The 16,299-nt window shown below is 36.7% G+C and overlaps 1 protein-coding gene across 5 annotated transcripts in view; it reads right to left on the minus strand.

Moving 5' to 3' along the window:
• The window catches only part of ANO10 (anoctamin 10), a 260,737-nt gene that overhangs the window by 229,723 nt on the left and 14,715 nt on the right, over nucleotides 1-16,299 (minus strand). For 3 of the 5 annotated variants that reach the window (XM_011968089.1, XM_011968085.1, XM_011968086.1), the window contains 3 exons: nucleotides 14,321-14,470; nucleotides 8,979-9,176; nucleotides 7,454-7,588 (listed from right to left, as the gene is read on the minus strand). In XM_011968089.1, coding sequence (XP_011823479.1) covers nucleotides 7,454-7,588; nucleotides 8,979-9,176; nucleotides 14,321-14,459 — 472 coding nt within the window. In that variant the 5' untranslated portion in view covers nucleotides 14,460-14,470. The remainder of the gene's footprint in view (nucleotides 1-7,453; nucleotides 7,589-8,978; nucleotides 9,177-14,320; nucleotides 14,471-16,299) is intronic. The other 2 variants (XM_011968087.1, XM_011968088.1) reach the window with 2 other exon arrangements.

Raw genomic sequence — 16,299 nt, forward strand, 5'->3', positions numbered from 1 at the left:
CCTGCTGGAAGCCCCTAGCACCTTCTCTTTCCTACACACACTTTCTTCTAAAAATGGCCAGTCCAGGAAAAATAGGGGTTCATTAAAACACAAGTAATAAAAAATAAGTAATAATCACAAAGAAACTGGCATAGAGCTATACAAAAATACTACCTGGAAAAAAGGGGAAACCAAAAATACTACAAGAAAAAAATACATAAATGAAAGTCAAAGAACAAACAGCAGAAAATTATAGCATCCAGCAACAAAAAACTATGAAATTCTTCGTGAAATTAAAGAAATTCATGCAAACATCCCATCTCTGAAATGAAAACTCAAAGAAGATCTCTGAGAGCTGAAGGAGAGAGCTCAGAGAAGCAATACAAGAGAAAAATTTATAAACTTGTTACAGATTCAAGTCATGATAAAAGCAACAATAAAAAGGGAAGACTGAAAATACAATCAGGAAACAGGCAGACAAGCCTAAGAAAATTACGTAAGAACAAAGACTTGAAAATACTACAAAGAATATGTAAGAGCCCACATATATAAAATTGGCACCCCTCAAGATGAGAACAGAGCAAATACAACCAAATAACTCTTCAAAGAGAACTGAAGAAAATTTTCCTGAAATCATGGTAATCCTTACTCTGCATACTGAAAGAACATATGTCCAACCAAAAAAAAAAATTGATAAAAAATAATAACGTCAAGACATACACAGATAACTGGAAATTTAGACAAATAAGAACAATGAGTGCCTACGTTCAAACTTCCTGATACCTCCTAAAAGCCATGCAGATGAACAAGGAGAGCAAGTAAAAGCACCTGTAACATATGCCTACAGCACAACCCAGAGACAGGGGAGACTGCAACATGTAAGCCAGGCAATAAAGAACCAACACCTGGAAGAGATCTTGGCCACAGACTAGAATGGTGCAGGAAGCCCCAGCAGGAGCTGCAGAGACAAACGGGGAGGCCAGAGGAGTCTATTTGGTGTAGGAACCCAGATAACACCAATGAGGCCTCATCACCCTCCTTCAGGAGAAGGCCCCACACCAAGTGGGAACTTTCAGAAACAAGTCTGAGACCTGATGGGTCAGAGCTCCGACAGCAGGAAGGGCTGAAGGGAAGGGCTGGAAAGTACACAGAACAAGAGGCAAGCGGACTGGAAAGCACTGCTTCTGGGAAATGCAGAGGGAAGTGTCTGGAAAAGTAATGGACTTTGGGAGTAGCAGCCTATGGGGAAGGAAAGGAAGTTAAAAAGTGATTAAGAGTCCTACTGAATCAAGATCCCACATTCCATAAGATCTCCTGCTAATGGCTGATAGAGGAATATCCTCAATATTTAAATGTTAATGAGAATAATTTTTTTAATCAAGAAGAAAAAAGCAAGCACAAATAAGACAAGGGAAAAATACCATTAAAACAGGAGTTTAAAAGATGCTGAGAGAAATCTGTACAAACCAATTCACACAAATTTGAAAGCCTATGTGATAAAATGGAAACTTTTCTAGGAAAATATAATTTACCTAAACTAACTCCAGTAGTGATAGAAAGTCTAAACAAACCAATTTCCATAGAAGACTTAGAGAAAACTGTTCAAAAACCTAATCTACAAACATCAGAGCCAGATGGTTTCATACAGAAATTCTAACATACCTTTAAAACAGGTTAGATTGTGACTACATATAGTTATAGAACAAAAAAGAAAAATGAAAATCTTAAACTTCATCCAGAACTTGCATTAATATTAAAATTAGCATGGCGTTACAAGCTATTTTATGTAAATTGTAAAATAAAGCAAATTAGTAATTATGCTGATGTTATTAAGAATCAATATTTTCAATATAAGTAAAAAGATACAAATATAAACCAAAGAAATTAAGTGATAGCCTATAATGTTAAATTTGAATTGACTATATCAATATAAATTCATGATTTTCAAAAATATATTTCCTAGTCTTTTCCACTGAAATGGGAAAAAAAGATGGCATAGCCTATATAAAAGATATTTTAAGCACACAAAAAAACACTTTCAACATAAAATATAACATCAACTACCATAACCTAACACAAAATATGTAATTTAAGTTTACTCAGTAAATATTTTACTTAGCATAAATTTACATAGTAAAAAAAAAAATCCTCAGATTAGAGTGCAAAGCAAAATCTGACTACATCCTGATATAAGAGATCCATGTAAAATGATACTGAGAGGGGCTGAAAGTAATAGGCTGGGCAAAAACATTCTAACAGATGCAAACTGAAATAAGGCAAGAACCACAAGACAAGGCTGAATTCAGCAACAATAAAACATTAAGGAAGATGAAGAATAATATTTCATAATGATAAAAGGTGCAATCAACAATAAAAATCTATCCAAAATCTTTTTGCAGCCAAAATATAGCTACAAAATTCATAAAACAAAGGTAAAAGAAAATACAAAGAGCAAACTGGCAGGAACATAATGAAATTCCCATAGTTGTTATAGAGATCTAGGGCTATGATGGCTCAAGAAAGCAAAGTACAAGGGATACAAAAACTACATGAAAAAATTAATAATGTATACGTAATATAAATTGTTGAATACAACAGAAAAGAAATCTAAATACTCATGTCATATGAATACTGATGCAAAAATAATAAAATATTAAATGGAAGTCAGCAGGAAAACAGATAATATAAGCAAGTATGGTTCACCATGGGAATAAATGAATGAGTTAATATTAGGAATTCTATTAACATCAGCTGCCATATTGATAATGTCAGGGGTAAAAAAATAGTCTTCACAGATGTCATTAATATATCAAATATAAATTAAAATACAAAATATTCTTAATAAAGTAGAAGGAATGAATGTTTTCCAAACACAACAAAAATTACCTAGTCAAAAGCCAACATCCTGCTGAATGCTCAATATAACACGCATTCCCTTTATAAACTGAAGCAATCGGCTGGGCACAGTGGCTCACGCCTCTAATCCCAGCACTTTGGGAGGCCAAGGTGGGTGGATCACCTGAGGTCAGGAGTTCAAGACCACCCTGGGCAACACGGTGAAACCTAAGACAGCAGAATTGCTTGAACCTGGGAGGCAGAGGTTGCAGTGAGCCAAGATCGTGCCACTGCACTCCAGCCTGGGTGACAGAGCGAGACTCTGTCTCAAATAAATAAATAAATACATAAATAAATTGAAGCAATCACTATGGAAGGCAATTTGGCAGTATCCACTCTAAAAGATGCATATACCTTTGATCTAACAATTTCACTTCTGGGAATTTTCCTACTTTATTTTTAATGAAAACATTGAAGGAAAACAATTAGATGTTCATCAATATAACATCTATATGATGGAATACTAGGTGGCCAAGAAAAGGAATGAGTTAGCCTAATTTGGTATTCTACAATAATGATCAAAATATATTGTTAAATAAAAAAGCAAGTCCAAAATGGTATGCACAATACACTCCCCATCTCTCTGAACATGTCTTCTCTTGAACAGAATTTCTTTAAGGGTATATAATAGGGAGGGAACAAAGGGATTTGGAACATGGGACAGGAAAGAGGCAACTTATCATTGTCTAAATTTTTGAACTATTTGAATTTTCATCATATACATGTATTATTTTTTAAATTGACAGAAACTAATAGAAAATAAATGCAAAAATTGTAAGATGCTTGGGAGAAGTATTTTCCTGCTATATGTTATATAGATTGAAAGGAATCATGCATATGTCCACAGTACAGATGATAAACCCTGTTTTCATCAGAACTCTGAATACAGTTCAGAATAGGCTAGAATAAATACTACATCTTACTTTAAAAAAGACTTTCTTTAAAAAAATGTAAAAATTATAATTTATCCTAAGAAAATACTCTAAAATGCAAGAAGGTCGAGAAAGATTACAATTTCAAAAAGTTCTGTCAAAAGTAAGGCACAATTCTGAACACAAAAGAGGAAGTTAGAAGTTAGAGAGTTAAGAAGTTAGAAAGGCAAATAAAATCTCAGAAGGCCTTCTATTCCCTATCATGTCTAAGGAAATCAGGAAGTCCAGAAAAGATACAGCATCACCTATGAAGAATTCTTGCCAAAAATTTTCCAGTTTTCAGGAAAAACAGAAGATAGGGGAACAATGAGAAAATCTAAGAGACAAATGGCATGGTCTCTTCAGCAAGTCGATGTTATGAGGGAAAAAATGGAAAAGAGAAACTATTCTATATTAAAAGAGACAGACATAACCAAACAACATGGGTTAACTTAGACTGGATCTTAGTGTGAGCAAACAAGATCTAAAATATATTTGGTGACAACTGGGAAATGTGAATATGAACTGGTTCTTGGGCATCTGTCTGCCTGTGAGAGATAGGACTAGCTGGATTTACTAGGCTGACTAAGAATTCCTAAGCCTAGCTGTGGAGGTGACTGCATCCACCTTTAAACACAGGGCTTGTAACTCAGCTCACACCCGACCCATCAGGTAGTAAAGAGGGCTCACTAAAATACCAATTAGGCTAAAAGCAGGAGGTAAACCAAGGTAATAGATTCAATGCCATCCCCATTAAGCTACCAATGACTTTCTTCACAGAATTGGAAAAAACTACTTTAAAGTTCATATGGAACCAAAAAAGAGCCCACATTGCCAAGACAATCCTAAGCCAAAAGAACAAAGCTGGAGGCATCATGCTACCTGACTTCAAACTATACTACAAGGCTACAGTAACCAAAACAGCATGGTACTGGTACCAAAACAGATATATAGACCAATGGAACAGAACAGAGCCCTCAGAAATAATACCACACGTCTACAACCATCTGATCTTTGACAAACCTGACAAAAACAAGAAATGGGGAAAGGATTCCCTATTTCATAAATAGTACTGGGAAAACTGGCTAGCCATAAGTAGAAAGCTGAAACTGGATCCCTTCCTTACACCTTATACAAAAATTACTTCAAGATGGATTAGAGACTTAAATGTTGGACCTAAAACCATAAAAACCCTAGAAGAAAACCTAGGCAATACCATTCAGGACACAGGCATGGGCAGGGACTTCATGTCTAAAACCCCAAAAGCAATGGCAACAAAAGCCAAAATTGACAAATGGGATCTAATTAAACTAAAGAGCTTCTGCACAGCAAAAGAAACTACCATCAGAGTGAACAGGCAACCTACAGAATGGGAGAAAATGTTTGCCATCTACTCATCTGACAAAGGGCTAATATCCAGAACCTACAAAGAACTCAAACAAATTTACAAGAAAAAAACAACTCCATCAAAAAGTGGGCAAAGGATACGAACAGACACTTCTCAAAAGAAGACACATGAAACCAACCAACAGACACCTGAAAAAATGCTCATCATCACTAGCCATCAGAGAAATGCAAATCAAAACCACAATGAGATACCATCACACACCAGTTAGAAAGGCGATTGTTAAAAAGTCAGGAAACAACAGGTGCTGGAGAGGATGTGGAGAAATAGGAACACTTCTACACTGTTGGTGGAACTGTAAACCAGTTCAACCATTGTGGAAGACAGTGTGGCAATTCCTCAAGGATGTAGAAGTAGAAATACCATTTGACCCAGCCATCCCATTACTGGGTATATACCCAAAGGATTATAAATCATGCTGCTATAAAGACACATGCACACGTATGTTTATTACGGCACTGTTCACAATAGTAAAGACTTGGAACCAACCCAAATGTCCATCAATGATAGACTGGATTAAGAAAATATGGCACATATACACTATGGAATACTAGGCAGCCATAAAAAAGGATGAGTTCATGTCCTTTGTAGGGACATGGATGAAGCTGGAAACCATCTTTCTCAGCAAACTATCACAAGAACAGAAAACCAAACACCGCATGTTCTCACTCATAGGTAGGAATTGAATAATGAGAACACTTGGACACAGGAAGGGGAACATCACACACCGGGGCCTGTTGTGGGGTGAGGGAAGGTGGGAGGGATAGCATTAGGAGATATACCTAGTGTAAATGACGAGTTAATGGGTGCAGCGCACCAAGATGGCACATATCTAACAAACCTGCACGTTGTGCACATGTACCCTAGAACATAAAGTATAATTTAAAAAAAAAAAAAGAAATAGTCAAATCATCTATCGCCTGAGAGCACAGGGGGAGGGACAATGATAGGGATACAAACCCAGGCATTCGAGCAGGGAGCGGCAACCCACTTTGGGTCCCCTCCCGTCGTATAGGAGCTCTGTTTTCACTCTATTAAATCTGGCAACTGCACACTCCTCTGGTCGTGTTTGTTCTGGCTCGAGCTGAGCTTTTGCTCACGGTCCACCACTGCTGTTCGCCGCAGTCGCAGACCCGCCATTGACTTCCACCCCTCCGGATCCCACAGGGCGTCTGCCACGCTTTTGATCCAGCGAGGCACCCACTGCTGCTCCCGATTGGGCTAGAAGCTCGTCATTGTTCCTGCGCAGCTGAGTGCCCAGGTTCATCCTAATGGAGCTAAACACTAGTTGCTGGGTTCCACAGTTCTCTTCTGTGACTCACAGCTTATAATATAACATTCATCGCATGGCCCAAGGTTCCATTCCTTGGAATCTGTGAAGCCAAGAACCCCAGGTCAGAGAACAAAAGGCTTGCCCCCATCTTGGGAGCCGCCCGCCCCCACCTTGGGAGCTCTAAGAACAAAGACCCACCAGTAACACCTGGATGAAGATTGGAAGGTGGTATTACACTATTAAACGTAAACCATGTGGTCCCAGCTACTCAGGAGGCTAAGGCAGGAGATTACTTGAGCCCAGGAGGTGGAGGCCGCAGTGAGCCATGTTCACACCACTGCACTCCATTCTGAGTAACAGAGCAAGACTGTCTCAAAAAAACAAACAAACAAAACAACAACAACAACAACAACAAAAAAACAGACTAGGGGACAGAGAAGCTTACATGTTTAAAGTGTATCTTAGGCAGCAAAAATGTTCTGAAGCTTTGCCACTATCTGGGTTTGAAGCAAACTTGGAATTATGCATTATAATAAACTCTTTCATTCTGCAAACTAGTATCCTCATTAAAATGAAATCACACAAAACCAAAAAGTTGCAAAATTCTAATTTGCATACCCAGTGAGAACAGAGGAAATGGAAAGAGTGCTCCAGTGTCTTCCCTTTTATATTCCTCCACAGATTTTCATGTACAATATTAGGGCATAAAGTAAACTTTGCTCATTTTAATTGAGTAATATGTATATGTGTTCACACTGGATTTTAAGCTAACTGTATGCTATGAGACCTTGATAAATAAGTAGTCAACAACACAAAACAAACATATTGATTTAAAGATGCAATATACTGAGGTTCCAAGGGGAAAAGATACGTTCATAAAAATACAAGTCATTGTAAGTTTGTGTACATTCTTCTGTAAGAGGGAAAAAGGCATCTATAATTTGCTATTTATGTCTATTAAGAAAAAAGCTCGTTGACATAATGACTTACACAATGATTTTCCTGGATACAGCTTTGCCTGGGGGTAGCCAGGGATCATTTTTTCATCTTTAGCTCTAAGATTTTCAAGTTCATGTTTGATAATGAATTGACATTCCGCCATTGTCAGGAAATCATCATTGTTATCTAAAATAAGACAGAAATTACCAGATTTTAGTAGTAATCAAAATAAAAATATTCCAATTATCTGAGATTACAGAAACAATGGTGTAAACAAGAAGCAATTAACATAAGTAATCAAAGTATGAAGTTGGTAAATTAAATAGAACATAAAGCTCCTTAGATATTTTACAAGAATAAAAAAATTATGTTATGCCTTCACATAATACAATTCTACAATAACCATTTTAATACTTATAGTAGAAACATTCAAAAAGCATATAATTTGATCTCATTTAGTACCAATGAGCAGAAAGCAGTATTTTCTTAAATTATAATAATATATTAAACTTATTAACATATTATTGTGTTAAACTAGGGATGGAATTGAAGAAGTTTGCCTATATGGCAAATTATCCCCCTTCAAACTCTCAAACCCATTCCATTCCCTTCTGGAGTCAAACATCCCTTCCATTAATGAGAGAGAAGAAAGTCTTGTAAGAAAATGTTGTTGCTATTTGACAGGTGAATCCTCTTAAATAAGGTAAATTTCATCTTGAACATTTATTCACTCAGGTATAAAAATCTGGAGTAAGTGAATCCAAAGAAGTCTAATCACATCTTCTAACTCTGAAAGCCCTGGCAGGGATCAGTTTGATTCTGAAGCTAAGCTCCCATCCTGTTATCATATCCACCCTGGCTTTCCCAGTTCTTTCCTGAAAATATTCTCTACTAGAACCTGTTTTGGGGCCAGTATAGAACCAATGACCCTATCACATTCAGCAGGAGCCAGAAAATTCAGGAAATGAGGTTTCTAAGGTACTGAACTACTACTGTGTTTCTCATTACTACAATTTTTTTCTAATAAATATTCACATGTGGTTATTTGTAGAAAATCTCTACTTATGCAACTTTCTATAGTTAATTTCTTTTTACATGATTGTTTTCTTGTAGAGTTAGAAAATATAATACTTTTCTTGGAGTATTTTGTTAACTTAGAATTGATTGGTGACAATCATTCTGCATTCAAAAAAAAGGATTTTTCTGTATCAAGCTACTGAATACTCATAAGAATTAGAATAGAATAATATAAATAAGTTACATGTGTTCTTCTAATTTGTGTTCATCCAGGGGAGGCAAAGGATGGCAACAGGCCAAATGTAGCCTGCCACATGGTCTTATAAATAAAGTTTTATTGAACACAGCCTTGCCCATTCACTTACTTATGGTCTATGGCTGCTTTTTTGCTCTACCAATGGCAGTGTTGAGTAATTGCAGCAGAGACCACACGGACTGCAAAACCTAAAATATTCACTATTTGATCCTTTACTGAAAAAATATTCACTATTTGATCTATTCATCATAAACTTCTTTTTGATAAATGGATTCTAACAGAGACAAAGAACTAAGGGCTTACCATCGAAACCTTTGAAGTTCTGTCTGGTTCTGTATGTGAAGGCTCTCATGGTGTTATCACTGCACTCTTTTACCAATCCCACTGCTTCTGCTCCCAGTAACATTCTAATCTTGGAGGCACCAACAAGATATAAGTTCTGATTTTCTAGTGTTTCTTGTTCATATTTATTTAACAATGGTCTAAACAACAACTGGGCACCTTCAAAAACAAAAGATAAGTACAATCTTAGACAAACATAAATGTTTCAAAAATAAAAACTTTCTCAATAAATATAATGTTTCTAGTCTGGTAGAAGAAAAAGAAATTATATTAACAATTTAAATCCATCTTCCAAGTAAATAACATAAGTACATTAGGGATGGCAGTTCTTTATAGTTTTTCAATAAATGCAAAAACTGAAAAATGTAGCACTAAGTGGCCTGCCACTTATTCAAATGTGAAGCAGATGAGACAAGAATTCAATATTTATGAGCTCTAGGTATAAAAGTGCACTAAATAAAAATATAGAACAAAGATTGCAGTTTAATATAAACACAATAGACCAAAATTTAAGAAAATTAATTTGGAACAAAATGTTTCAGTAAAAAGAAAAACCAAAAATGTAACACAATTACACTGGACTATAACAGATTTTGTGACTGTTAAATACTAAATAATAAAAAGCAATATAACTTTTCAGTGATTTTTCCCATCAATTTCTATGTTCTATTTGGTTTAATATTTTTCCGAAATAAGTTACCAAAACATAAAGAGATGCTATGATTTGATCATATACATGTAATTATTATTTAAAAGATTATAAAGAAAAGAGATTTTTCCACCTACATCAATTTTTGCTTGTTTTTGAGACATGGTCTCACTCTATTGCCCAGACTGGAGTGCGGTGGCATGATCTTGGCTCACTGCAACCTCCACCTGCCAGGCTCAGGAGATTCTCCCACCTTTGCCTCTCGAGTAGGTGGGACTACAGGTGTGTGCCACCACGCCAAGCTATTTTTTTGTATTTTTTGTAGAGGCAGGGTTTCACCATGTTGCCCAGGCTGGTCTTGAACTCCTGAGCTCAAGAGATCCACCCACTTCGGCCTCCCAAGTGCTGGGATTATAGGCATAAGCCACAGCGCCCGGCTTTAAACTTTTAAAGGTACATTTATTTCTTTAGTATTTACCCTCTAGGGATGGTTGACAGGAATGATGAAAATATTAATTGGATGATAACAGGATCATGAGCAGAATTTGTACTTCATTTATCAAATGGTTTAATATATTAAGATGAATGCATTATGACACTATTATCTAGGTAATATACAGTAAAGCTATTAAAGACTTTAGTAAAAGGTATATTCAATTTACAGAAAATACCAATGGCTCTTAAATATAAGATCCTTAACCTCACTCACATTAAGACAAATGTAAAAACTATACCAATATGCTGTTTCTCACTTCTCACACTGCAAAGATGGAAAGTTTGATAACAGGTTGGTGAGCGTGGTAGCTGTGAAGGTACCCCACTCCACCAGCTCTCCCTTCAAGACAATCTGCTTTGAAGAACAGGGTTGACTGCCAGGCTCCTGTTGTCACACCTTAAGATGCTTCTCCCAGCTGCCTCCAGCCATCAGCAGGGCACAGAGGGGATACTGGAACAAGGCCATTTCTGCACAACATAAGTTTCCTTTAAAGGGCAACTTTAAGCCTGGCTGTTACTTTCTCAGAACTGGGCTGTGGTCTGAGGCTCTTCCGACTCAATTCTCCTTCCTTTCTTCTCTCCTTTAACAACTGTCAAACTGACAAAGTCTGAAGGCTCTCTAGACCCACTCTTGCTCCCTCCTCCTTCTTTCCACAAATATTTCTCTCAATAAACTTCTTGTTCATCAAATCCCATCTCTTGTTTGGAAGACCCGAACAGACACAGTGAGTTTTTGGGGAAAGGCATCCTAGCCATTTTTAGTGGGACAGCAACTGGTATAACCTTTTTTTATTAGTTAATTAATTTACTTTGAGACAGTGTCTCGCTCTGTCACCCAGGCTAGAGTGCAGTGGTGCGATATTGGCTCACTGCAACCTCCGCCTCCAGGTTCAAGTGCTTCTCCTGCTTCAGTCCCCAAATAACTGGGAATGCCCAGCTAATTTTTGTAATTTTAGTAGAGATGGAGTTTCACTGTGTTAGCCAGGCTGGTCTTGAACTCCTGACCTCAAGTGATCCTCCTGCCGTGGCCTCCCAAAGTGCTGGGAGTACAGGCATAAGCCACTATGCCTGGCCTGGTATAACCTTTATGAAGAACCACTTGTCAACATTTTGCTTTGAAAAAGAGCATTTTTCTCAGATGTTTGGTGATCTTTCATTACATGTTCATGTTTAAGAAAGAGGTTCTGTGAGGCTAAACGGAATTTCTGAGGGCTTGTATAGAGCTCATCAAGGATGGCCTTTAATGTAAGGTCTTCCTCCCCTCCATTAACCTTTCCCTTTCAAATTGTTCAGATAATTCCTTTGTTAGTTGTTTTCACGTCATCAAATAACATGCTTATAGAGCTATTTCTTGATTTTTCAGTTTTAACCATTGAAGATGAGGATTTTTAGCTCACTTTCCTTCTTCACCATTTCTATTCATCATTCCCATTACCTATTCTCACAATATGGTTAAATCATCCTTTGGTTACATCAAGTCAGTATGTGATTATGACTACATGTTATATACAGTATGCTATGATTTTCCTTTCTCATACTTTCCATTTTCCCAAAAGTTGCTGTCTTGTTTTATCATTTGCTTAGTTTATTATGTACCTATCAATAAGCCAATCCCCCAAGTTCTCTGCCAACTGTCTCTCTCCTTGATCCACTGACACGAAAGATAACCTATCAACATCATCTTCATGGAGAACTCTTTCTTCACTCTGCCCTCACACCTCACTTTTCTTTGTTCTCTTTCTAGAACTCCTTTTACTCAGACGTGTACCTCATGAACTAGTCCTTTAATTTTCTTATTATTTGTTCTCATATTTTCCAATTCTTTACCTTTTTGCTCTTCTTTTTTGGAGGCTTTTCTCAACATGATCTTCTAGTAATTTTACTGAGTTTTTACATTTTAACTTCGTATTTTCACTTTATAAGAGCTGCTTTTTTCCTAAATGATTTTTATAATATCCTATTCTTGATTTATAGATGTTACATCTTTTCACAACTCTGAGTGCTGAGATTTTTATTATTTTTTTGGTTTTCTTCTTCTGAATAGTCTGTTGCTTTTATCTGTTTAGTTTTAGATTTCTCTTTCATGTTAGGAATTGTTCTCAGATGTTTGGTGATCTTTTATTACATGTTCACATTTAAGAAAGGGGCTATATGAGGCTAACCGGAAGTTCTGAGGGCTTAGATGGAACTCATCAAGGATGGCCTTTAATGTAAGGTAGTCTGGTCAAATAATTTTCCGTTAGCAACCCTCTGATTTCTGCACCTTTAGTTATTTTGTCTTAAGCTGGTCAGATTCTCCAAAGAAAGACTGTCCAATCTGCGTCCTACGAGGTGTGAATCTCACTGCTAGTGAGTAGTGGAGTGGGGGAAAGGGGAATGGTATTCAGTATCTTATTTTCAGTTCAGAATCTGTGCCTTCAATTGTGTACAGACTCCTATGCCAAAAACCATGCATCTGACCATCTCCAGAGAATAAACCTCAAGTCTTCTGCTGGGGTTGTAGAATATGGAAGGGATTTGAGGATCTATTTATTTTTATTTTAACTGACACATAATAATTGTATATATTCATGGAGTACATAGTAGTATTTCAATACATATAATGTAGAGTGCTCAGATCAGGGTTGTTAGCATACCCATCATCTCAAACATTTACTATTTCTTTGTGTTGGGAACATTCAGTATCCTCCTTCTAGCTATTTGAAACTCTGTATTATTTCTTAAATGGATCTCAGCCAGTTACCTTTTCTTCTTGGTCCTACTTTTATCCCCACCTCCATAGGTCCAGTGTCCCTAATTCCTGAGTCATTGTGGATATCGTGCAGAGTAAACCAAATTGCATCTCAACTTCCTTCCCTGTCAGCTTAACTTTTGGCTTTCTCAAATCTGACAAGTCAATAACTATTCAGCCACCTGTTTCCTAGCTTCCAATTTTTGCTGCTCTTATATCTTTTTTTTTTTTTTTTTTTTTTTTTGGTCCATGTGACTTTGGTCTTTTATATATTTTTTATTATTATTGTCAATTTAATAGCAGGTTGGAAGAGAATAAAAGTAAACATGAGTATAAATCCACTCCCTTCACCTGGAAGATGCTGAACACTTTTTTGGGAACATTTTTTATGATCGCCCAAAAAGTGTGGAAAGATTCCCATCCCTTCCCTGTGTGTCCCTGGAGGCACACAATTGGCAAAAAGACGGCGGGGAATACACTGGAATCTTTCACACTGAAACACTATATAATTCTTAAATCACAAAAATTTTAAACAACAGACTTAAGATCAGTGAAATGCTCACATTTCTGCAAGCAAATACTCTTGTTTTTAAGTTTCCTTCTGGTTCAACTATTTGAAAAAAATTTTAATTCCACTTTGATTCCAATTTTATTCTTAAGAAATAACTTCAGTTTACAGTAACAGTTTTGTGTTTTTTTTTGTTTTTTTTTAAGAGTCTAAGTCTAGTCCAGTGTTCAGAGACTCTGTGCAGACTAAGGTGTTGTTTTGTATAGTTTACAAAATATTTGCTCATGTAAAACACTAAAACACCCGCTGCTTTCTCACCCAGACTGGGAACCCATGTCACCTTTCAAGAGAAGGCTAAACCTTGGCATCTGAAGTCATTCCTTGCCACTGCTGAAAGTACTGTCACAGTGTCATCTAACCCTTCCCTTTACTTTTACAGTAAATATACACATGATTCATTTGTTCATCCCATGCATTGCTTTGTGACAGCTCTTCCAAGTACTTTTCTTTATTTTAAATTTCTTTCTACCCTGATGGTAACATCTTTGCAGGCAGAGACTATATTTCTGTCTCCCTTAGTACCATAACTGGCACACAAAGAGCATACAATAGATACTTGTCCATTCATTTGACAGATATTTTTTAAGCACCTACTATGCACCAAACACTGTAGCAGGCATACTATTTAGAGCTGTGAAGAAAACCACTCATGCTGCTTTCAGTTTCATGGGAACTTAAAGCCTCCTGTTGATTTAGGACCTCCTTTCAAGTCCCAGACATAATAAAAGGCAAAAAATTTAACATTAGTAAATAAAATATATCAATGAAAATTATAAAACACATTTGCAAATACATTTTTAGTGACTGAGCATACAGTGTGGGAGGCCAGACTAAGTCTGAGTAGTGACTATTTTACTCACCTCCATCTTCTTTTTCAGCTATAATTCTGTTTTTCAGCCATTCTTTGGTTTCTTCTTTGACATCCTGAGCAAGTTCTATGACCACCAAAGGCGTGAAAGAACTCTCAGAAGTATTCAAAGCTGATAAGGTCACTTTCATCTTTGACAAATCTGCTGAAAATTAAAATAAAGAGTGAAAACGGGTTGTTATTATGGCAAAGAGAAATATGCTATAGACTTCCATTTTCTCTCAATTATACCTAATGCTGGCTTCCAAGATCAAAGCAAATTTCTCATGATTCAGATGGGTTATATGACAGACTCAACCAATGGTTCAAAGTACATGTGTGAGCCAAGCTTTGGAAAGAACGCCATCCTTTTCTATAAGCAGCTCAGAATGTAGCAGAATAGACATTTGTGTAAATGAAGGATAACGATGTAAAATGTGCTGTCACACAATAAGAAAGTATTTTCAAAGAATGTGGCATCTGAACAGGATTCAGAGGAATGAATAGGAGTTTGCCAGATACACAATGAGAGGTATCCTAAGTAGACAAAATTTTATTTCCCTAGAAAATTATGATGAAAAAACAGCCAAGAGGCTCAGAGAAATACAAATGGTTAGGTATGGTTGGAACATTAACTTTGTGTAGGAGGAAAGAAAGGTGGCAATCAGCTGGTATCCAACTAGGGTCCCAGATTACAAAGGAAATGGGCTTTGTCTAACATACAATGGGAGTCACCAATTCATTATGAGCAGGGAACTGATGTAGTCAGTAGGGAGCTATTACAGATCACAAAGGGTCAGCCTAGAGTGTGGGAGGCCAGTTAGGGGGCCATTAAAGTAGTCTAGAAAAAGCTGATACTGGTCTGAACAATGACAATGAAGAGGAAAGGATAGCTGGGGGTTAAATCTATAGAAGCAGACAACTGGGCTGAATGTAACTACTAAAAAAAGAAAAAGAAAAAGAAAAATGCTAGTGGGTAATGAGTAGTCAGGGTGTAATTATATGGAACTCTCTACAGTACCCATCTCAGCTAGGCAGAACCACTACTATACATTTCCTCCAAAACTATACATCCTCAAAGTGACACATTAACTATGAACACAAGCCAAGACTTCCACTTCCAGGACAGTAGATTAAAGGGTTCAAACTCTTCTGCTGAAGACAACTAGACAACATACACCCACAGTCACATACATAAATATGTGCATATATATGTGACACCACAAGTGGAAAATTCCACACATAAGTACTTAACACAAAGTTGATCTCATGCACAAAATTATTTAAAATACTATATAACATTACTTTTAGGCTATGTGTGTAAAGTGCATTTGAAACATAAATTTCAAGTTTAGCCTTGGGTCCCATTCCCAAGAGATCTCATTATATAAATGCAAATATTCCAAAATCTGAAAAAACCCAAAATCTGAAACACTATTGGTCCCAGCATTTTGGATAAGGAATACGTGACCTGTATTTTTAAAAATTTGTGAATAACAAAAAGCCAACTAAGCTGGGCATGGTGGCTTACACCTGTAATCCCAGCTATTTTGGAGACAGGCTGGAGGATCACTTGAGCCCAGGAGTTCAAGACCAGCCTGGGCAACATAACAAGACCCTGTCTCTAAAAAAAAAAAAAAACAAGGCAGTGGGAAATAATGGAGTCCAGAAGACAGCTAAGCACTTGCAACCAGTTTCTCTGGAGTCTCTGCTGAGAGGGTAAGAAGCTAAGCAGGGCTTCTGTTGGCCATGGGAGGCTTGGGGACAAAACGTGTAATTAGTAGAGAGCCGATCAAGGAAGACAGTCAGATAAAATCCCCACTTTGAACTGGGACCTGAAAAGGCTACATTCTAAACAGAATAGTGAACGAGAATTAGATAACCCTGATAGGAACTAAATTCTAGGTTTGTATTATTAATCAAGAGAAAAGTTAGTACATACGAAACAAAAAATAGTAACAAACAATAGAAACAAACACATAATAGATCCAA

This window comes from Mandrillus leucophaeus, unplaced genomic scaffold, assembly GCF_000951045.1.
Source record: "Mandrillus leucophaeus isolate KB7577 unplaced genomic scaffold, Mleu.le_1.0 Scaffold829, whole genome shotgun sequence".
Classification (NCBI taxonomy): Eukaryota; Metazoa; Chordata; class Mammalia; order Primates; family Cercopithecidae; genus Mandrillus; species Mandrillus leucophaeus.